This window comes from Chaetodon trifascialis, chromosome 18, assembly GCF_039877785.1.
Source record: "Chaetodon trifascialis isolate fChaTrf1 chromosome 18, fChaTrf1.hap1, whole genome shotgun sequence".
Taxonomy (NCBI): Eukaryota; Metazoa; Chordata; class Actinopteri; order Chaetodontiformes; family Chaetodontidae; genus Chaetodon; species Chaetodon trifascialis.
Window position 1 is genome coordinate 13982694 of NC_092073.1, and position 24930 is coordinate 14007623.

Consider the following 24930-nt stretch of genomic DNA (forward strand, 5'->3'; position numbering starts at 1 on the left):
CAGGCCAACATCAAAAAACCTGTCCTTTCCTTTGCCTTTCATTGTCACTCCTCCTTTCTTCCCTCTGTCACTTTCTATCTTCTAATCAGTTACGTCTCTCTGCCAGCTCCTTTTCTTTTTCCACTCACCCCCTCCCCTCCCTGGCAGTCGGAAAGTAGGAAACTTATTTATTAGCATACACGCAAGGACAGATAATCGCCCTACCCTCTCCATGCACACCCGCCCTCCTTCCATTTCTCCCTCAATGCTGCTTTCCCATGAGCCCCCTTTACCACGCAGTGTCTTTCATTTCACCTCCTCTGGAGCGGGAGACCTGCTGACCTGAAACATAAAGCTTTAATTGTGGTGATGGAGTGCTGCCCTATGATGATAGGGGCCACAGGAATCACTCTTGCAGCGGGGTCACTGTGTTATTAGCAAATGAGGAGATGCAGGGGCACAGCAACAGTGACACAGTCATGCAGGTGCGAGATGTTTCTGACTCACTGAAAGGACACCAGAGCAGTTAACAAGTAACTATGTGTCTAATTAATAGAGGTATGATAACACAGCTATCCTGCTCCACCAAATGTTGTGCTTCACTTGTGTGTCCCGGGGCTGGGTTTGATAATTACCCTGCTAATGAGAGTAAAGGAGGGGCAGATCAAATCAGTGCAGATAATAGGGGTTAAGTGAATTGTAAAGACCAGAATGTCCCTCTGTATGCTTCTGATGCACTAATTGCGACTCACCACAGCAAGCATAAACCCATCTCATAATCTCTACAGTCGCTGCTCTCTCCAACACAAGAGATGACAGAGAGACAAACATGAGGATTAGGATCCATCAAGAGGTATCAAATGTCATGCAGGAACAGAAGTACCTTATAGTAGGCATCTGAAATATGATAGTCAGGACATGCACTGCCTTCTGCTATGAAGGACATGTTGGACGTTTTGTGCAAAGCCTTCCCTCACAAGGAGACCTACGATCTATAACTGTCACTCATGGATCAAGACCAGCTGGCTGAAATCAGTAGCTGTACCATTCCTCTGGAAAAAGCCATCAATAATGGAGAGGGCCCGAGAGATGAGACGAGTAGACAACGTAGTTCTGTTGCATTAACAATGAGAGGGTCTTCCTCCTTTGTCTTCCCCTACCTTACTTTCCATAGGAGGTGCAAAAAAGAACAGAGGGAAATCAGTCCAGTAAGAATGGACAGCAGGTGCTCCGGCTTCGTGGAAGGGCCCGGGATTGATCGCGGAAATGGAGGCGAGGCCGTGGGCACAAACCAAGGCCTGGGCCAGTGGCCAGAGAGAACGCAGCTGCACAGTTCCCACTGTCCTGGCCAGGTCTGTGGCGAGGCGCCTCCATCTTGTGCTCTCTGTGTCTAACATGCTTGATCTGCCAAGTGCTCCTTTTTAATTAACTACTCCATACAGCTGCATAATTACTCCACTAACCTTCCCTAATCAGCCGCTCACTGGTGCATGCTATATTTTTCTGCTCTCGCTCATTGTTCATTACCTGAATGCATCCCTAATGCAAAGCCAAGAGACAACTCAGGGTTGATTGTTTTGGACAGCGGGGAGTGCAAGCCAGTCCGGTGGCGACGCTGCTTCATATAAGTTTGTCACAAACTTGATTCACGAGCTGTTTTGAGAGTGGGAGAAAGGCTGGTGGACTCAGTTTTATGAGATGTTATTGTCTGAAAGGTGTTTACATGCTGCAGACCCTGTTCCACAGTCGCTTCTGTTTGGACGTATCCACCAGCTTGTGCATGCTCTGTCTCTATAATCAGGCAGCTGTATCGCAGTAAGGAAAGAGACATAATTGTATGCTTTCTTTTCCATTCAGCCCAATCCAGTGTGAAGTGTGAAAGTATCCACTGTTGTCTTGGTTACATCTTCCTTCTTGTCTTTTCTGCCTCTATAAATAACACTGAGGGGTCTGAACTCAGAGGAAGCCCCTGTTGGTATGAGTCAACAGTTGGAACGCAGTGAAAAGCATCAAGTAGCAAAAATGAATGGCAGACTGTAAAATGTGAAAGCAGATAAGTTGAATGTCGTCGTATAAACTGTATTGATCCAGATTAGGAGGCAAGTCAGGACACGAGAGATTCATTTGAACCACTTAGTCTGTCAGTGTATCAATAATGAGGCTCATTTAATGAACATAAACATAAAGTGTATTACAGAACGAACACACAAAACACCATGAAACAATGGCGCCTGATTCAAATACTTGTGGTAGCATGACCTTCTCTTAATCCCGTGCATGAGCAATCCGACACTGGAACAGAGCTGATATGGAGTCCAGCGTGTTGCTGTTGATCCTGGCTGTCAGGTAGGATTTAGCACAGAATTTTAACTGCATTTCGTATTCAGTCATTCTGCTTTTAGTGTCGGTGTTGATGGTTGAATGCATTGTATGCAAACTGCACCTGTTTTCTGTGAAACACGGGCAAACGTACAGGCAGATTCAGCAGCTCCATACCGGATGTGAGTCCAGATCAGGTGACAAGGTGACAAAACGACATCTAACTGTGTCACAAGGCAGCCTATCTTACGGGCTTAATTCAATAATACGATGTCAATAAGAATGTTTTTTCCAGTATTAATACATAATCAAATTTATGCAAAATCACCTCTTTTCTACTGTTTGCCTGCGTTACATTAGAAAAAACATCACACCTGTAGAACGGAAAAGTTAAATAAGTCATTTTGGAAGTTTGCCATCACAATTTGCTTTCACCACAAAATCTAAATACAAGACAACTGCTGAAATGAGCTGAAATCATAAGCCAATTAATAGATTAGTAGGTGGACAGAAAGGTATTTTGTAACTATTTTCATAGTAAAATAATTGTGGGTATTTTCACTGTTTTCTGACATTTTATAAATCAAAGAATTTATAGCTCAATCAAGACAATAATTGGCAGATTTATTCACAGTGAAAATAATTGTTAGTTGCAGCCCTCATATCACAATACTCCAACAACTTTGAACAACTTTGAATAATTCAAGTTTTAAATCATCTCCCAACCCCAGTACATACCCATACATTGAAAATTGTATAAATTGAATCTGAATACTTGCAAATAGCTGCAACCCAGCAGCTAATATTTCTTCTGATGTACACTGCACACATGCAAGTGCATGAAGGTGAAAGTGTTCATATAAAACATACAGAGCAGTGTAATACACATACCGCATGCATTTCAAGAGTCAGAAATCAGCATGTGTGTGCATGTTTCACTGCAGGTGAACCTAACAAGCATGAGACAGCTGATGATGAGTTTGTGGGTGCAATCTTCTGTAGACCCCAATGACATTTGTTGCATTAGCTGTTTCCTGTGTCTCTTTGCTCTCAAGCATGCAGGAAAAATTCTTAGATGCTGTTTTCATAAAACGTACGTGTTGTCGCTGCTTTGCATGTTTTAACATGCAAAGCAGCAGTAAACACGCCTAAACCGCGGCGGTTTCTGCATCCTGTAGATAGCCTGCTCCCATCATTCCCTCTGAGAGTTGTAACTGCCTGTCTGGGAGGGGTGGGTGATGTCACTGATACTTTCCGGTGCACTGCTCCTGTAATGGAGTCAATTTAGCTCCACGCTGAGCCATTTCTGTCCAGCCTCACCCCATGAAGGACACATTAGTCCCCCGCCCTCCATCCCACCATCTCTTGTTTCTTTCTGCCGTCGCACTCTTTCACTTCCTGCTGCTTCCTCTCATCTTTCTCTACACCTCTCCAGCTTTATATCTTACATCCCCACGCCTGCATTTTGTTTCCTGTGATGCGCTTCATCGGCTTTTCCCATATCCCGCCTCACCACCACCTCACCTATCCCGTCCTGTAATAAATACAATAATGATACGGCCCTGCATACGGATATAAGCATAACTGTATTCAAATCAAATGAAAACTGCAGCCTTGATTAAATGCTAATCAGCAGCACTGTGAGCAGTGATAGTGCTTGGAGAAATGTATACACCACACTCACACATAGACAAGACCTCATAGGCACATCCCAGCAGCCTCAGAGTATATTTTGGAATAAAGTAAACATCACTTTCACTGGCTTATTCAGTTTCTTGGAAGCAGTTGTGTGGGAGTGTGCTGTCTTTAAACACCCCACTATCAGAGGCGAGCACTCCCCGCTGCCTCCTTTGAAGCTGCCTCAACTTTAACCCCAGACAAGTTTCGCATTCTCTTTGGATGTTTTTTTTTTATTATTTCTTTTTCAAATTCTCTGTTTTAACCAGAAATGTAAACAGAAGTTGCCTTCAATCGCTATCAAAGCCCATCACGGTCATTCCCTCTCCATCACCTTCACGCATCTACAGAAGTATGCGGTATTTTCCTTTTGCTCGGCTCCAGCCAGAGTTCCATGAGCTTATTAATACACACTCACAACCTCCAACTTCATCCCCTCCATCTCTACCTCTTGCATGACTACACAAAGAAGGGATTAAGTTATCAGGATGATGAAGTGATATCCATACACTTCTGTAGCTACGCTAAATTTGACTTGTCGCAGTGGAAACTGAACTTTAAATAGCCCACTCTATGTTTATGCTAGATTAGTATCGGCGCACGCACGGCTCACTTGCTAATTTGCTTAAATTGTCTTAGGCAGTGGCGTCAGATTAGGTGGTGTGATGACTTGCACTCCTGCCGCACGGGCCTGTGGGCTTGTCATCAGAGTTCATGTGGGGATAGACGATGCACATACACAACCAGGGTCACATTTTTAAAAAAGAACAGATTTTTCTGAATTTATGGAGACAAATGGGCAGTTTGGATAGCATGAAATATGAATTAGCTCTAAGTACAAACCTAACATGCATAGTATTTGGGATAGAGGTTACATGCATTGTCCTCCTCAAGGGAGAAGGAACATGCAGGGCAGTTCTCTCTGCTGGGAAGAGGAGCAGAGGATAGTGGGTGGGCATGTGGGTGGAAGCAAATAGAGGCCAGAAAAAGGGATTGGCATCAAGGGAAGAAAAAGAAGAGAAAAACAGATAAAGTAGCTGGTTGAAAAGAGATGAAGAAATAAATTACATGAAATAAAATGGGATTTGAGGAATTCTGGTGTTTTATGGCATCAATAAAGTTCACTGCCCCACATTCCTGATTCCATCTTCCCTGATGTGTAGACAGCTCAAGTGTCCTAAACTGAACCTGACACCTTGACCTTCACTGTTTGTACTACTCCACATTATGCCCTATTATATTTTCAGCCTTGTCAGCAAAATGCAAATGTGTCTCTCATATATAAACACAGATATGAGGTACAACCTAAACTTTGAACTTCAGAATGCGAGATATCACAAAGCACGTGAAAGAGAGGGGGGAAAGAGGGGGAGACACGCGAGAGTACTGTACATCCACACATGCACAAGCTTTCTGTGGTGCTACTGTACAAGTGAGGAGTGGGACATGTGCTTTGTGGAGAGTGGTACACTTCAAGGCACAGGCTGAACACACATGGCCATTAAACATTTACCTCAATCTGCAGAGGCCAAGACAGAGAGAGAGAGTGGAGGGGGGGGCAAACGTTGCCAAATACAACATTATTTCATTTGACAGCAATATTGATGAACCTCTTGGATCGAACCAACATCAAATAAATAGAGTTAGGAAATTATTTAGGGACTATTGATTGTACCTCAGTAGTGTGTTTTTCTCCCATGTTCAGTCTTCTAAGTGGGCTAGCAACAAACACTCTGCGAGCTGGATGCAGTTGCAAGCAGGAGAGGAGAGGAGACGAGCCCTGAAGCGTTCAGTAAGAATCTTGTGGAGAGGAGCCACATCCCTGTTATGGTCACAGAGTCACAACCTCAACCAAAGCTCCATCCCTGTGAAGCTGTGTCTACAGCACTTCTTCGTAATGCGCTTTTATCCCTCCAACTGCTGCAGTCTGTAACTCAGAGAAACTGGAGCTCACCTCTCTCCCTCTGTCTATGGTATTTCCCAGTCCTTGCTCTATATTTCATTTTCTTGAGCCAAAACTCCCTGTTCTGTCTGCGAGCACTTTGTTGCAATTCAAGTAAATGTCCTGGCTATCAATAATTCATATCAAAGTACATCTCCCTTACTATTTCCTCCTTCACTGGTGGTACCAGATACAAATGAGTGCTTTGTCAGAGCACAGAGCAGATATCTACGGCTGATAAGACTGGAGGTTTCATTAGCATACTGTTCAAGTTCACAGACAAAAAACTCAGCAAAACGGTTGCTGAACTGGAGCTCATGTTTAAGCTAATGGACAAAGAACTAAATGGGCATTTGTTCGATATTCACCATTGTGATGGTGTTACATGTATTCTTGTGAATGGAGCTCAAGAGCTTGCTGCAGAGCACCTGAACTGCAACGTGCTTTGCATGATGCTGTCCATGCAATGTTCTACATGGCTGGCTACAGTGTGCTGCATTTGCACTCCTACAGAGTCACACACACATGTGCACACACTACACACACGTATGCAGAGTGCACTAATGTAATCTGCAGGCTGTGTACACTGCATCTTTCAGCGCAGGGCCCTGTGGGAACCAATGGGAAGACTCCTATACACCGTCTTGTTTCTGCAGGCATGCAGATGTCCCACCTGAAAACTGGCAGAAACGTGGGCAAACATGCATGTAAACACACACACACGGAGGATGATGTGTTGGCACTGCTCCACTGTTGCGCAAGACATGCATGTTTGGGTGCTTTGAATAAATACAGCCATGGTGGAACTAATTGAAACACTTCTCCTAAGGCACACGTTTTATTTCTTATTATTCTGCATATTTTGTATTTTCAAATTCATATCAAAAGAGATGTTTTTCAGTTTTATAGCCTATTGTGACCTATTGTCTTTTGAGTAAGAGTTTATTCAGTGTTCACACAGAAATGTTTGAACCATTGTGTATGCATACCAATGCTGCCAGTGGGCAAAACGCTACCTCAATCCCCAGCAAGGGGATTTTGTCTGTCTTTGACATTTGCACTACTGTCTGGTTAAAAATAAATGAAAAGAAATGTATCCTTTTGCATTTGTTTTTTATCCAAATTTGCACCAAACCATGACTAAACCAGGGCATGAACTGAACCATGACTTCTATGTCCCGTTACACCCCTACTGCTAAATTCTCCACTACGTTCACCAGCTAGTCCCTAACTTACTCTCTCTGCTGTTTGGTGGTGGTTAACTTCTTCTTAGAAACAGTTGTTGCCTACAGTAGCACAACAATGCTAATGAGAGCCGTGAGAGTGAACCAAAACACTAAAGTTATAGGCCATAAAGACAAGAAGCTGAAAGATGCTATAGTCATCTGATCCATTGTTAAGACAAAAATAATTATTAGAGCAGCTTTAAGACTAAGAAGCATACATTTTTTAACTCATGTCCACCTGTTTCTCCCCCTTTTCTGATTTTAGTTCCGCTTGAATACAGAGAAGCCAATTGCTCCAGATTAGGCTGTGAACCCCGGCAATCCACAGCGTCCCTCAACAACTCTAACCCTCCCCCATTAAGCCTCTGCTTGGCCTTCGTCAGACGAGCTGAACAGACAGCCGTTTTAATGAGCCCGCCTTTGGCCCTGTTTAGTCTTAATCTGATATATACCAGCAATGGTAATTGGTTCGCCGTCGTCATGAGCATGTGATTGTTGCGATGACAGGCAGGCAGGACGTCGCAGTTGACACAATATAAGAGGGCAGTTAATTTCTGTCCTCAGACTCTGCCGTGTCGTCAGAGGGGATTAGGGGAGCAGCACATCAGGTTGGGGGTGTGTCTGCCTGTCCGTCAGACAGGCAGGAGGCTGGATTTACACTTCTTGACACCAGAGTTAATCCTAGCAAGGAGACAGACTTGGGCTTTCAATTAGGAAAGAGCAATTTGTGGAATTTCCTTGTGTTCAGTAAGACAAATTACAGGGCCATGATTAAATTGCCGCCCCTCTTAAACAGGCCGAAACGGTAAACATTTTTAAATTAATATTTATCGAACTTTTAAACTATTACACATAAACAGCATTCCTCTGTCACAGCTTTCCACTGCCAAAGTGTGTGCTGTTTCTCCAGACACATTCCTCCAACTCTGCGGAGACCCATCAGCTGTGTAAACCCGTGAATGTGGTGGTAAACTCGCTGATATGAGAGCGAAGTGAAGGGGTGAATCTCAACTGGAGAAATGAGAGAGAAAGAAAAATTAAAAAAGATATTCTGATGAATACATCCCTGTACTTCTTCCACTGCCTGAGAGGGAACGTCATCTCTCAAGTGGATGAAATTGTTGTCGACCGAATGGAAATGAGACTGACACCATTGTGTCTTTTTTGTTTTTCATCTGCATCTGTTTGAATAGAGTAGATGTATCTGTGTATATACTCTTGTGTGCTTCAGACTACTTGGAAATTAAATGAATACGCCTTCTGAGACATACATACCCATACATACACAGCAAAAAGGTCACCCTGGAAGCAGGTCACTTTATAAAATTCCACATTGTTCCAGCTGAATTTAACAAAGATTAAAGGCCAGGGTTTCATTAGGTGTGACATGTGAAGAAAGGGAATAAATACATATTGAAGTAATAACAGAGGAGATGAATCATGAATCTAAGGGTGGATGAATCACTGCCTTAGCCGATTTAATGCTTCCTATTATAATCCGCATTAGCTTTACCCATTCACAATGCAGCTATATGTTTAAATGAGACTTCCTAATCTTTCCCGATACACCCTGAGACCAACAAGCGAAGAGAAAATCTAGATTTTCTGATTTTATTCTCTGCATGATTGCACATTGTTGTCCACTCAATGTGTTGTAATGTGGTGGGTCGGGCTGCCTCGTTGGTATTTTTAGAAGTGAGCTTTCCTTTACATCTCCCTCTAAGTGTTAAGCAGTTTTAATACTAAGCTTTATGGCATCTATTTGTGGCATAAGTTGACTTTTATGGCGACATTAATGCAGTTTTAAAGCAGCATTAGTGTGATCCAGATAGGGCAAGACTAGTGCAGGAAAGCCACCGCTAAAAAGACGAGAACAGCAACGCTGGAAACGTGACAAAAGCCGCTGCTACTCTGCCTTGTATCAACAGTCATCAATCAACATTAGTATTGTTATTCGCTTTCAGACACCTTATTCAATACCTTGGAACAGGATGCTTAAGAGTGCTAGGTGGCCTTTAGATACTGTCACGCTACTTAAAGGGGATTTATTGCAAAACAAGTATACTTTAAAAATCTTTAGTTGGGCCAGTGCCAGAAACAGTGGCCAGCACCGGTGAGTCTGAGTGCACTGCAGACTCTGAGTGGGTTTGGCTGATTCGTATGCCAGCATGCATTGCAAATTAAATACATATTGGTGGAGAGATCCCATAAATGTTTATTAGTTTTGCATGAAAGAGTGGAAAGATGAGACTTGAGAGGAAAGAAGTGATTTGGGAGCGAGGGTGAACGACTGGAGGACACCAGGGTAAAATGAAAGGCAGAGAAGAAGAGGTGAAGAAGTATACTTCACACAAGAGATGTGGATAATCAAGGAGGGTTATAAAGAGAATCAACTTAACAGTGAGTCACTGAAGGTGAACCACAAACAGGCATAAAGGAAAAAGAGCTGAGCTGCTGTAAAAGTAGCAGCAAGTTCAGAAAAATAAATATAAGACATAAATGCTTCATATCTGCTGCAGCTGAAGGGGGTGACACAGCAAATATCAGTCACATGCCAGAGTGTAAAATCACCAGTACAGCCAGAGTGTGCGTGGCCTGGTGGTGTTTCGTGCACTGTACATACTACACAGCGCCGTACTCAGAAATACAAAGAGATAGGTGGGCTTTTCAGCACAACGGTCAATACCTGAGAGTCATCCTATTGATTGGCAAGGCTTCAACCAAATGTCAACACCCAAAAGACCAAAATCTTCCCTGATCCTGCAGTGATGGAGGACAGCTCGCTCTTTAGCTGCCAGAATCACATAAAATCACAAAGAAAATTTGTGCTGTGATAGGTCGGACCACACACACAGACAGACACACACACACACACACACACACACACACACACACACACACACACACACACACACACACACACAATAGAGGACCAGACCCACATCTGCACACTGCACCAGAGAAAACCAGAAGGCAGTGTGACCTTTCAAGTGTCTCACACGCTGATCCTTTGGCCCACTGTTTGGCTTCCTGACATTGACATGGATCACATGGTGTGTATGACTTCATGTGCCCTCGGGCCAGCCTTGTCCTTCCCTCCAATGGCAGTAAGCTGACAATAATCACACGAGTGAGCTAAAGGACCGTATCAATGCCTCTTGTCACCTCGCCTGACTGAACACACAGATGGACAGTTCCAGTTGAGGGCACATTTGGTGATGTGTTTGACTGATTTACTGATTTTATGAATGGCTTGGTTGAAAACTGAATGGCATGGAACAAGTGGGATGAATGGAGCATATGAAGTCATTCTTTTTTGTCTAATACTTCATACACTGGCTGAATTAAAGGGGGATTAAAGCGGTGACCTTTGGGTTACAGAGAGGTTTCAGTGACTGGTTGGGAGCCTCCTGCCGAGAGAAGCTGCACTGCATTTAATGACTTAATCAAAGCTTTTGCAATTTTTTTTTTAAATGAGTGTAAAATATGTTTAACCTCTCTTTAATCAAAAATGACTCTCTCTCTCTTTTTTTTTAATACTGGTGAAGTTAGTTTGCCATCCTTAGAGTCATGTCGCTAAAAAAAAACAAAAAAAAAAAAACACTGCCGCATATCTCAGGAAGATTTATATTTATATATCCTGCCAGGGGCAGAAATTGTTAAAAGTGCTTAAACTTTTACAACAATATGAGAATACAGTATTTAAGATTAACTTTTTGCACAATGGATGTCAGATATATGAAAACTGTAGGAGAACTGAATTTTTAAGGTGCATTAAAGCATTTGAGGCAAGGCAGAGTTACCGTGGTCAGCACTGAGGAACTCCTGTGGCTCGATTGAGGAGGCGGGAGGCCCGCACACACACAATGCAGAGCAGGAGATATAATAATTTCTTCTGTCACTTCCTGAGGTGCTGGGAGACAGCAAACAGCTGGCAGCACAGCCCACGGTGACGCCAACAGCGCGAGGACACAAGAGAAAAGAGAAGCGCGAAAGAGGGGGAGACGGTGTATGAAAATGGAGGCGGTCCAACTGACGAGCTAAAATAAGAAAAAGACAGGAAAAGCTAAAGACTAGAGAGGAGGAGGAGGAGGAGGGGGAAGCGGTGATGACAGGGAAATGTGAAGAAATGTGCGCAATCACAATAACTTCTGCTTTGTCACCCAGTATCCACGAGGCAGCAGCTAACAAGTGGCTTCAACCCTTTTCAACCTCCCACTGATCTGCGCTATCTGTCTCTTTTCTCTTATACGTCCTCAGAGGCCCCTTCACCGAGCAGAGGTTTTTAATTAATCTTTTCTGTCCTACAAAACCAAGTCCCTGTTCTGCTGCTGATGCTCCGGAGACCCTCTGATTGGCCTGGAGAGCCGGGCCATGAGAGAGGCAGAGATACCATTCTTCTTCTTTTCTTTCGCAGGAGTGCAAACCCTGCTCTGCTCGCTTTGTTTCTCTCTTCTCTCCAATCTCAAATAGAGGAGAACAGCTTATTACATCTTGCAATTAAAATGAGCGCTAGTTTATGCTCTTCTTATCACTGCAGCTACTGCGCTGAATATGTCTGTGTGATTTCATGTCAGCACTCCGCTGCACAATAGGAGGTAATTTTGGTGTCAGTGAGAACTATTAAAGCATTTGGCGAAAATGGCAAGAACGTAAAATTCAAAAAACACGTAAGCGAGGAAAATTATCAAAGAATTGCATGAAAACGTATGAGGGCAGGTTTAAGCCAGTGAGACCTAAGTGGTGCATCACAAGCATTTGCTTTACATTTGCGTTTGGGGTTGGCTGTGGGGGCTGAGGTACCAGCTGCTCAGCCTCTCACACAGCCTGTATAGAGATGAATTGCTTCCTGGGTGTCAATAAGTCACCATGGCACACCACGGTCACCATGGAAACTATGCAAACACAGCATTTCTGAGGAAACAAGTAAAACGAGGTTGATTACATGTTCCCTTTTTTTCGTTTCAAGAGCTCCATGGAGGGTTTTTCTTGGTCAGGGGAGACTGCCAGGGCTCTTCCTCCAAAGGATATCCCTTTTGTTAGTCAGGATTCTCAATATGCATCACTTGGTTTTGCTTCTCCACCAGTCATTTTTCAAAGTGTCTGGATTGTTTCTGCATTTGGTGCATGCAAAACCACCCAGTTTTTGTATCTTGAAGCAGCAGAGCAGCTCTGTGCTGCAGCTCTGGAAGCACAAAGAAAGTGGAGACACCTGAGGAAGTGCTTCTCTGACCAGTGGTACTGAATCATAAACATGACTGATATTGAGCCAAATGTAAAAACGCTGCAATGAATACCAATGCACTCTCATATCACTGCTTCCAAGATGGAACGGTGAGCAGGATCACAATTCAGCTCTCACCCTGCAAGTAAATAAAGACCAAAATGTGGAGGGGAAGGGAAAACAGAGCAGGGAGATGAAAGGGCGCAGGAAGTCAGCGTTATAAGAGGAAACGGAGGAGTGTAGGGCGCCGGTGATAAAAAAGCAAATGTAAAGGGAGGCTATGAAAGCAGCTGGGGTGGTAAACAGGAGGTGAAGGATATTGAAAGAGAGATGGCATGGGGAGAGAGAGAGATAGCAGCGTGGCACTCACTGTGCTGTGGCACCTACAGAAAGCTGGCTCAGCAGTATTTGAAAGTGTGTGTGTGTGTGTGTGTGTGTGTGTGTGTGTGTGTGTGTGTGTGTGTGTGTGTGTGTGTGTGTGTGTGTGTGTGTGTGTGTGTGTGTGTGTGTGTGTGTGTGTGTGCAGATGGGCACGTCTTTCGTTTTTGTGCTGTAGTTACTGAGGGCATAATGTGTGCACTATTGTATGTATGTGCAGAGAAGTGGAAAACTAACTGTGAGTACATAGTGTGTGTATGTGTGCAAAGGGGGTTCAGTGAAGCACGTAATAGAGACCTGGTGTTCATGGCGTTTAGACTGATGACTCTTCTACCCCCGTCCCCACGCATATCTGATGCTTTCTGGGACGAGGGAAACAGCAAAAGACAGGGTGAGCAAACCTCACAAGAGGCGGCGGTGGAAGCAGTGTGCAGGAGGACGTGGAGGCCACGAGGAAGTCAGGAGGAGGAAGGAACACATTAGCCTCTTACCCAGAGTGTCGCTCAAACTGGCAGTGCCAGCCAGCGCTGCCGCTCGCTGCTGGTCCACAGCCACTCCCAGCCTTCAGTGGGATTTATGTCTCGCTCTGATGGTGCTCAGACCTGAGGCTTTTTGCCAGTTGACATCCTATGGACTTTTTGCATTATAGAAAGTGTGTAACAAGAAATGGTATGCTAGAGAATAAATGCAACGCTTGCTTAAAGAGGCTACAATCAATATTTTTCCAACAACAGATCACATGACAACTTGCAGGTCAGAACCCTCTCAGAGGAGGAAGTTTGCTCATAACGATGAACCCACAGAGAAAAAAAATGCCACCTCTTTGGAGCTTATGGCATCTCGTTGTTTTGGTTTTTTGGCCCACAACTGTAGTGTTTTGGATCACTCCATTTGCTCTTATCACATTGTTTTAGGCTGTAGCAGACAGCTACTTTTAGTGAAATGTTGAGTGAATACGCTACCTGCCCAACATCAAATGACAACCACATAAAGCTAGTGAGTAGCTGATGAACACAGCAGAGCATTTAGCAGCTGAAGAGCCTGGTATTTCCCTCAGGAGTAGGAGGAGACCAAAACAAAGTTAAAAGGAGCATAGCTGTTGACCATGTATGACAGGAATCATAATTTATTAATAGCTCAAGCCATTTCTCATGATAAAATTCTGAATATTCACAAGTCTGGCTTCTCAAATGAGAGGAATTGCCGCTTTTATTCTGTTTTGCATCATAATAAATGAAATGCCTTTGAGTTTTGGACCACTGGTCGGAAAAAACAAGCAATTTGAAGATCTCACCTCTGGGAAATTAACATCTTATACGCTAAACGATTTCTTGAAAAAACAGAGATGAATTGATTATGAAAATAATCCTTAGTAGCAGCCTTAGTCATAACACATTTGTTCACTTAGGAAATGTGAGGGTGTATTCTAGGGACGACAGTGGAATTACTAATGAGACGTCAGCCATCAGGCTCCTCACACCATCTGGCCACTCATTAGCCTTGGCTTGTATTAGCCATGTTGTTTATACTAGACTTGTGTTAAAGTGAGTTTTTCTTGTTCCCCTGAAACCAGTATTTCCTGTTGTTCTCTCCCTCCTCTTCCCCTAAAGTGTGCGAATAACATAGTGTATATTAGCCGTGCCTCGTAAGTCCCATTTAATGATATCTTCACTCATGAATCACTACGTGCATGGTCAAGTGCAGTAAGCCTTAAGAACGCCCGTGGGCTCTGCTGGGACACTGTTGCCACTGAGCTGCATTCAGGCTATAATTCCTCTGCATGCAAGTTCCCTCTTGTAAACATGAAAATGGAGGAAGGCAGCGGCGGGTTATTTGTGCAAAGCGAAGCGTAACGAGAAGATGGAGGTATGTTACTGCACACACAACGAAGAGTATTCCTAAAATAATTGAAAATGTACAACAGCGTGATTTCAGCTGATCAATTTTAATGGTCAGGAGCATCAATAGCTTTCTCCTCCTTCGTCTTCAACAACTTCCTTTGCCTCACTTCAAACGTCCTCTCTCAACCCTGTGGGTGAGACTCGCAGATACAACACTACAGTTAGATCAATAAAGGGCTGCAGTGTCCTAACCTCCTCTTCATTTTCTGTATGACCCTGGGATACCTCTGCTGTAAAAACAAAATGAGATCTAGTCAGCCAGTGAGAGATAATCTGACAATATTAAAAATTGCTTTTGTGTAATGAACTGCTGATTTAAGGTTTCCCTTGTGTATTATTTGCAACATACACTTTCACATCTGCACATACAGTCGTGCATAAACACTATCAGCAGAAATCAAATGCACCCCTAGCATGAGTGTAAACTCACTGAACATAATGTAAATACACGCAATGCAAAGAACTGAGCTACAACTCATGATTTCACCATTTGATATCACCACCCTGGCAAACGTGCAATGCGATTGTTATGAAAGTTGATATTTGCTGCTTAGTAACAAAACCATAAATTCAAACAGCACTAACACAACTGTGGAGAGTGGAAAGTGCCCTACGCACTGCCGAAGCCACTCCTGCAGTTGGTTGTCCATATGTGGAAGTTCGTTTAGAGAGCGTAAACAGCAGAACAAACTCGTGAGTATTCACTGTATACATATACAACAAATCGACCACTTTTCATGAAAACAACAGGAGGCACGCTTACAAATGCTTTCAACAAATGAAGAGTGAAGAAGAAAGGATTGATTAAGTTCAGAAGTGCTGCTTGTTAGTTAGCATTTCTGCGCTCTTATAAAGATTCCACAGTGTTTCTGATCTGAACCAAATCATCAGAGAACTCACTTCAATTTAAGATAATCCTTACATCGCCTGTGACTTTAACATGGAAGAGGAAGACAGCAGTGGACTGAGTTCAAATGTGTCCTGGAACATCCACATGATAAATGCTACTGCCTCTGGACATGCAGGCACTATAAGAACTCATGCCACCTATAATCTAGGAGGTTCACTCTTATCTGATTATGATTGCGGGTTAAAGAGGATTTAGGTGCTGCTGCCTAAATGCTAGGCTGTGCTGATTAGAGGCCCGGTGGAAGGCTTATGTAACTAGGAGACTACGGGGGGAGAAGGTGTGTGCTTCCTAAAAGCAGTCCTCCCCGTCATACATCCTGATAACTTCCTAAAGGCCAAATAGACGAGGTAGTACAATGCAAACTTATACAGGTTGGAGTTTTCATCAGCAACTTTTTGCAGGCATCACCATGAGAGAAATAAATGACTTAAAATCATTGAGACGAGCTTATGAATATGACTGGCGACCCACAATCACCAAAATCTGACTTCAGCAAACAAGGTCAGCATCCAGTGGTCAGGCTAAGCAAAAAGTAACTAAAATCCATTTGCCCAACAAGCTGTGTACATTTCTTCCGTACAATGCCAGTGCCTAAAGACTTAACCTTCTGAAGTCTGACCACAATCCATGCAGAGGTGAAAGGATGAGAACACAAAGTAGAGGACCTGCCGCTTGGATCCGAACCAAGGGCCCATACTGTAGAGAACATTTGACTTAATGCTGACTAAAGGCCTCTCCCTCACTTTCCCTATTCCCACCTCCCTTCATCTTTGACTCACCCACTATCAATACACACTAAAGGCCAAATGCTTACTTCAGTGCTGTAAAAGCCTGGAAGGAAACAGACAGATGGAGAGTGTGAGGCTTTCTGCAGTGATCTGAAACAACAGGCTGCTGTAGGAGTTACAGCACAACTGCATGCTAAGTGAATTTGCTCCTGTCACACTTAAAACTATTCGTATTGCCACTTAGCATTGCGTCACATATGCACGCCTCTAATCAACAAAATTGTGCCTTGGTCATATGTGGCTGCACCGCATTAAGGCAGATGAATATGACAAAACTGACATTCACAAAGATTGGCATTTGAGGTGTCTGTTACAGTAGCTTATTATGCTACAGCTTCCTCACATTGTGTCATCATCACCAACAGTGTCTGTGGCGGACTGACTTTGGCTGCTCCCAAGCGTGGGAGGACCAAACAGCACAAGTCTGCGCCCATGCAGGTCCATTGCTTAGCATTCCCCACTAGCTAGACTACATTATTAGATAAAGGAAAGAGTGATGGTGCACATCCACATTAGGAGCAAGCACAAGGCTAGACATGGTGGATGCAGGGAGGAGGGAGGTGGGAGGAGGGGTAGAAAACCCAACTTGAAATGTCTGGCAAGTAGAAACATTGATCTCTTTAAAATGCTCTGAATCCTCTGCCATTATTTTCCAGGGCTGCCCAGACCGAATGGACTCCAAAGCGAAGAAGCATAAACAGGAGAATGTTTTCTCTCTTAGAGTGATGGCTGTATTACAGCTTTAATATTTCATATGACATTGTTAATATTCTGGAAAGCTTTGCATGAACACAAATCAAAATAAAAAGATGCTGCCCTTGCAAACTATACTATAGAGACTGCATATTAAAGCTGCACTGTAGGCACCCATGTAACAGCTAATAGCATTAATTTATGATGCCAGGAGCACAGCCTGACTGGTATGTTAATGTTGAAGCACTCACTAAATCACTAGTTGTGCAGCAAATGCTTGGTGAGGTCCTGGTATTTATTACACACTTTCCGCATATTGTTGCACTCATCTGAACACAGAAGGAAACGCATCAGAGGCATCTAATCACATTTCCCGTCACGCTGACACTTCCAGCGGCAAAACACAGGCAGGTGACAAACTACATTTACAAGTTATGCGCGCCATGATCCGTCTTTGCAGGGATGATATTTGGCAAATGGTGGTACATTTACACACGCACATCAAAGGAAATTTCACTGTAATTCAGGCACCTTTCAGCAATCCAGCAGTCTGGACATGGCTTCCTCGTATGAGCCTGCACTAAGTGTATTTGCTGCACAGCAACACCCGTGACTCATTGTAAACAAAAGAGGGTCAGAGCAGCACAAATCCTTCTGGCTCAATATCAAGGATGACACGTTCTACTGGATTAATAGAAATTAGAGCCTACAGTAAGGAAACAATGGCAACACCCCATCTGATTCTTTTTTTTTTTAACATGACAACACTCTAATCTTACATACTGGAAACCACATGACTTTTACCAGTGGCTAAGATGTGGAGATATTCAAGCAGAACACCGCCCTTGAGAGAGAGGCATCAAGTTGTTGACAGATATGATCAATCAAATTCTATTTTCAATAAAGTTTCCAAAACACGCGTGATGGGACTTCCACTAAGGATGTTCCAGGTGCACGCTCCTGCAGGTGTACAGAAGCAGGCCTGCAAGGTCTTGTTGTGACATTAACTTTTCACTTTTCTCCCTGGACGCTCACCTGTGACAAGGCGAGCGCCAGATGGAATTGGACACAACTGCTGCTGCTGCTCCTCCTCCTCCTCCTCCACACGCGACGGGGCACTCAACCAAAAGTCACGCAGTAACAGAGAAGCCACTGCATTAGCCCGTGTCCTCTTTGTTTTGACCATTGCATTCATTATTCATTAGGAAAGGTTTGCAAAGATCCAGCTCAGCATCCCGAGGCGTAACTTACATGACTGCATCTCTTACATCACTCTCTCTCTCTCTCTCTCTCTCTCTCTCTCTCTCTCTCTCTCTCTCTCTCTCTCTCTCAGGGCTTTCCTCTAGCCTCACTGTCTTTTCCGCCACCTCTCTTCCTTCACTTGTGGCTCTCTCTAAACACAACTCTGCTGCTTTGTTTCACCTTTTTTTTCTTGGTGCAACCTCGGATTAGATTCCCTCTTTTGCATTCTGCAAGGGCTTGCCCGTACTCTCACAGTGTGCGCTGCCGTTATTGCTAATGAATGTAATCCTAGCTTGATTGACCCTGCTGAAAAGGTCAGTCCTCTCATGCTTAACCTTTATTTAAGGGCAGAGAGGGCCATAGGTGCCACAAAGCAGCACACTGGCCTCTAATATCTGATTAAAGCAGAGTAAGAGGAAAAAAGGGAGTGAGAGAAAAGACAGTGAGAGAGAGAGAGGGAGAGAGAAAATGTGCGTGCCAGGAGACTGTGATTGCATTTGACAAAGAGCTCAGGTTGCTTTGTATAAAAGCACACGGCTGCGTACCAGCCTAGTAATGGTGTTTCCTTGGTCAAGAGCTTTCAAGGGTTCTCAGTGCGTAGTGCGCGCCCTGTAAAAGGCTTCCCTGACCTCGAGGAGCTGCCATCTGACAGTTGAGCAGCCCTGGTAGTCTATTTCCAAATGTACTTTCAGCTGTGGATAACCTTAGCGCTATCACAGGGCTGAGTCACGTTCAAGTCCTCCTCGTACAGCACTCAGCAGAATGTCAATGCAACTTGAATTAGGGCGGGATTTCCCTTTAAGGCTCCACAGGCTTCCCCCACATCATAGTGAACAGGTCAGCAATACTGAGAGACGTGTCTGGAGAATGAGGGACCACACTGAGGAGGTAAATCACTTTACATGTCACACAGCGGATCACATTACCCCACAGCCGTCACCTGAGTTTGCCTTAAATTAGATGATGGCAACCTCCTGATAATTGATTCTTGTGTTATGCACCTTCCCAACTGGAGGCTAAATGCAATTATTAAGCTGACACGGGAAATCCTTGTCAATCACAAATCGCTGGTTGATTCAGGGAAAACAAGGCATGCAGAGTTAACAGGGAGGAATAGAGCAACAACAGCAGCCCGACAAGAGGAGCTGAATCTTACGTATTCAGTGTCATTACCATATTTTTGCCATTTTTAAAGCTGAATACTGCGCTATAAATTTTGCACAAGGCACCAGAGCTCTGAAATTGAATCTAGGATGATTTCCAGACTGTCTCAGCCAAAGGGAAATATTGTTTGCTTCAAGGGGAGAGGCCGCAACAATGCACCACACAGTATGTACAGCGTATCAGGAGCTACATTTCTCACATGAGGGGGATGATGTTGCTTCAGTCACACACACAGAGGACCCTGTTTATGATCCTCTAACATGGAATATAATCCCAGCCAGCCCTGCCCTGCACTGCCCGATGATGAGATCAGGATACTGGAGACCAGAAGTAAATTACCAGTGATTGGATTTCATCAAGGTTGACCTACCTAATTGAGGACTGAGTCAGAGCGGAGAAGGAATGAGGAGGAGGTGGGGGAGGAGCTGAAAGAGATGTCATCATTGTACCAGGGACAGCGTTGATATTGCAAGACAGGCGCTTGATTTCTGCAAGATTTATCACGTAGGAATGAAACCTGCATGTGACTGATGCAGCAGTATTCGAAACATGTGGTACGTGGGAAGGGAGCAGCGTTGATGACTACCTCACTTCGCAATCAAACCAAATAAATGTGCTCAAGGTAAATATAGTAAACGCCGCCAGAAGCAACGGCATCCATCGACACACCTGCGACAAACTTCTGACATCGTTCTGTCATTTCGCTGACTCACAGATCCAGAAGGGAGCACGTCCAATCAGTGAGTGACACTGGAAATATAATAGCATGAGAAAAGAGGCCTGCTACCTCTGAGAGATGTGGCCTGTTACAAGACGGATCTGGTCTACTCTGACATACTTTATCCCCGCACAGAAAGCAACACTAGAAGCTGACGCACTCACCAATTAGTGTGTCAAAGCAAATGGAGTCTAAATGCAGCCCCTGCAGTGATTTCACTACTCATTTATCAGTACCAGAACTATACATTTTACTTCACGGTGATGTTTGCTTACTCAGCACACGTCTACTTCCACTCCTCACCTTTTATTCTTCCATTGCACTCATGCATACTGTGACCCACAGACTGCAGCTTTCTCTATATTTAAGTCATACCTAACAACTGTTGCTACTTACAAAGATGGAGAGCAGACAGATGGAACAAGAAAACACCTGACGGGAGTACAGTACGCGCCTGTTTAAGATTCAAATTGATGATCTCATGCTTATTTTTTACAGGTGGGAGTAGGCCTTTAATAAGTGTGCTGGTAATGTGTTATGATCCAGGCAGAGTGTTGGGCTCTGAAATGTGATCAGGAAATGTGAGATGGGGGCGGTGTGATCGCACTTCCAGTTTCGGTTCCCTACCTTGGCAGCCACCGAGGAGCTGGGCTTCTCCAGGAGATCCCACAGCTTCTTCCTCTTGTCTGGGCAGCAGGTGTTATCAAACTCTCCCTCTCCCTCCCTCTCCCTCATTGTCTCTGCCTCCCTCCGCAGCTCCTCATTCATCTGCTCTTTTTTCTGGTGGTAGCGAGCCTGGCAGCAGGACTCCAGGTAGATCTCGTCAATTCCCCAGTAGTCTAACTCCTGGCCAAACGAAAGGGCACACATCTCCTCCATCATGTGTAACTTGCCTGTGCGGTAAAAGTTCAGGATGGAGGTGAAGGCCCCCGGGTGCCGGTCGAAGAAGTATTCGTTTTCATTCAGGCTGTAGTCGTCGCAGATTTCCATCAGGGACTCATGGGTGTTGCAGTCTCGAAGCTTGCCAAGCCGGGTCCTGGGGAGCCGGTCCAGGGTCCGCCACAAAACCTCGTGGTTCAGACCCCCGACGTTAAGGCGGACTCTGCGGGAGCGGGCTTTGGTGCGGATGATGTCAATGGGCTCGGGTGGCAGGGAGGGAGCGGTTCGGATGTTGGTGGGCTTAGGCCCTGCAGGTCCAAGCTTCTCAGCCATGGTGATGGAAAAGTAGGCTTACTGGGGAAGATGTGACGATGACAAGAAAAGAAAAAGGAAAATAGAAAAAAAAAAAAGCCTAAAAATTTTTAATTATGTTGGATCCTCTTTAGGGAAGTCCCTCCATGGCTGAGAAAACAACAGAGGCAGTTTGTGAGAAGTTCAGCATCAAAATTCAGATGTATTGCAGAATCTTTTTATGCTCTGTGTTAAGCATAATTCAAGAAACAAAAAATAAATCCCCTCTTTTCAAGCGACACGAGGAAAGGGTCACCTGTTCCTTCAAATTGTCTGTCAAAAATAGCCACAGCTGCACATTGTTATTGATCACATTTCTACAAGGGTGTTAGGCACAATCAATGATTTTGTTTTAACAGTCAATATGGCTGCTTTGCTTTGCACTCCACTTCAGCGCTGTTATGGCTGTAGTGAGGCACTGAACTCCTGCTCGAGCACTTCTTTCTATGCAGCCCATAGGACGAAATAGGACTCAGTGGTAGGTGAGGAATCAAATTAACTGAAAGAAGCCGTCAGTCCATTAATGTGCTCTGACTATACAGTATGGACGGAGGGGGTATGAGTTACAGCGAGTCTTATATTTAACTTGTCCTTACAATCCCATTCTCTGACTAACATAACCACCTGCACATGAAAAGAGCCACTGAATGGAATTTTTAAATTCAACAGATGGATTAAAATGCATTCACATGAATAAGTACTCAAAATTACACAAAAAGTTGTAAATAATGAGGTCTTTAATGATTAATTGACGCAGGTTTCTATTTTTAATTAGGAACAGGGCTTGTTTCTTCCAAGTGTAGGATTGAGATAAGCGGAGGTTCCTGAATGCAACAGTTTTTTAGTCACATTTGGCACTGCCTGATTATTATACCAAACCTTTGCTACAAAGCAGCCAGTTTTACCATCCAAATGGAATATTATGAGATGTGTATAGGAAGGGATGTAAAGAGGCATCACGTTTCTAATCTATATGTGTCGACTTGTTCGGCAGTGATATAAATTCAGAAACACTGCAAACCTGTTACGCTATAATCGTATCTTGTGTTCTGTAAGATTTTCATAGCCCAACACCTTCTATGTAAATCTGCCGATAAAAATCTGTACTGGCGACGCACGAATTCTGTTTTCGACTCTAAAAGTGGGATCCAAATTTTCAAAAAGTCACATAAAAACAGTTTCTCTTACCTTGCCGAGATAAACCACCTTTTGCATCCAAACTCCTCTTGTTCCTAAGGGAGTAAGAGGATGAAAAGGGAGCCGGGATCCCCCTTCAGTCAAGCGGCCACGACCGAGGAGAGCACTCCGCGGACGCCGCGCAGAGAACGCGCGTCCCACATTTTGTTGAAAACGAGTCGAGAAGAGAAGGAGTACAAGAAAAAAAAAAGCGTGAATGTCTTCTTCTACAAAGGATCACCGGAACAGAACCAGCGCTGCTTCGCCATCGGAACACAAGGAAAAGAGTCCTGCCTTCATCCAAAAGCTTGCAGCGTGCGGAGATGACGGGCTCACTGAATCACTGTGCTGCAGACGTCGTGCGCGTAAAAGGCAACGGGAAGAAACGGGATAAGCGAACTGCGGAGTGTCCCGCTGTATACTACACAAGGAGGAGCGGAGGGGTGCGCACGGGCTGCACCACATCCTAGAGGTGAAAACCTCAGTGCAACTAGGCAGCAGATGATACTCTGTAACATCATAAAATGAGAGCTGCTCGCTCCATTCCGCTGAAGTGCTGAGGCAAAGAGAGTTTTTTTTTATTGTTTCAGTTATGATGGTTTATCATTACATTAGGAAATATAGTAAAGCGCGCGCGCGCACACACAGGCCATAACCTTTATCTCATATCCCAGAAATCACATTAGTATCAGTGGCCCCACAAAGGCCGGCTTTAAAGTGTTGCTGGCAAATGATATTAGGTGCACAATTTGCCACGGGCGACTTTTAGTGAAATGGCCATGAAATGTTATGTTGATTCTGACCGTAAATGCGCAACCAAGCCTGTGCTTTTATTTTGCAGCACCGTGAAGAACCGCTTGCAAGACCTGATAGGAAATAATATTTCATTCAGCTTCTCTAAAGAGCATAAGCACAACAAAGTGCTCCCTCCACTCCTCCCACCGCCCCCTCTCACCTCCACACACACACCCATGACAAGCAAAACAGCTAAAACCTCAAAGGTAACAGCGAACAAACCATTTGAGAAGCTCCATTTGACCCATGGCAAGCAATATGATCTGCAGAAGTCAGAAGCTGCTAGTGCTTTTTCTTGACCACTTGAGTGGGCAGTCAGCTGTAAGGCAGCCTTAAACCTGGACATACACACCTTATGCAAGGTAATCAAAACCCATCTTATCTATTAGCTATCAATATGTAATGATCTCCCCAGTCCCTGGTCTTAAATGAATAAATAGTTATATTAAATTATGTAACCCTGATTATCCCTCAGGTTGTTACCCACACTGCTGGAGTGTTTGCCTCTGTCTTCTCTCCATTCCTCACTCGCAGTTCATATGGACAGTATTCAATACAGCAATGATATTTCCCTGGATAGAGCGTGGTTTAACCATTTCCCCTTAGCCAAGCATTTTTGCAGAAATTTGATTATACACTGCATATGTGTAATTGATTTCTTTGCCATGTTCCTTCCTTCCAGTGACAAGTGATCAATAATGCTGCATTGACTAAGTGGAGTCTCTGTGTGCACGTATGTCTTCACTGTGTAGGCACTGTTTAAAGGTCAAAGGCTTTGGCACTGTCCAGTCAAATACGGATCTGCACATATACAGATTCATCGCAGTTTAATCCCACATCATCTTTATGGTCATCACATATGGACCTGATTAATTATTTGAATGTCATTTCAGCACTCTGGCCGTCCAGGCTGCCTCCATCTCTTTGCCATGCAAATTTTATTTGAATACGGCATGAGGGTTGTAGGAGTCATGTGAAAAATATGCATTTAAAGAGCAAAAATTCAGCTGAAGTCAGGATTTTCCAACAACACTGTGTTTACCATGACATTCATTTGACAGTGTTCAGGGCCAGAGGAGGGAAGCATCACCCTGTACCCTAATTGACAGACGTAAATTATTCTCTTGACGACAAACCCTCTGATGACACAGTCGTTAATTACTTAGGGTACAGAGAAATGATTAAGAGCAATTGACTGTGTCCCCTTTCATTAATTATGACCAAACTGGCATTCAGTCAGCGATTCTATGAGTCATGATGTGTGAGGTAGCAGTGATACAAAATAATCAGCAGCGCAGGAATGTGCACCACAGCTTCTAAAGCAGGCAAATGTGGTGTGAGGAGTAATCTTATACTTTGTGCAGTAGAGGCTTCCGGCCCTATACTAACACCAACTGCATGCATGGGTACTCCTGGGACTTGAAGCCGGCCCGCGTCCCTCCATGTGGGCGGAATAACTCCAGTTAGCAGCTTGAGATCTGTAATTACTAACTTTCCGTATAAATCTGTTGATGCTCTGCAGATTACAAAAGACTACAAAATGCTTTTTTTCTTCTAAGAGGGTGTTC

At 44.1% G+C, this 24930-nt stretch overlaps 1 protein-coding gene across 1 annotated transcript in view; it reads right to left on the reverse strand.

Moving 5' to 3' along the window:
* LOC139346491 (potassium voltage-gated channel subfamily B member 2-like) overlaps positions 1–22959 on the reverse strand; it is an 80627-nt gene extending 57668 nt beyond the window's left edge. The window contains exons 1-2 of the mRNA XM_070985544.1: positions 22580–22959; positions 20789–21502 (exon numbers count right to left, since the gene is read on the reverse strand). Coding sequence (XP_070841645.1) covers positions 20789–21373 — 585 coding nt within the window. The 5' untranslated portion in view covers positions 21374–21502; positions 22580–22959. The remainder of the gene's footprint in view (positions 1–20788; positions 21503–22579) is intronic.
* Between the last annotated feature and the right edge of the window lie 1971 nt (positions 22960–24930).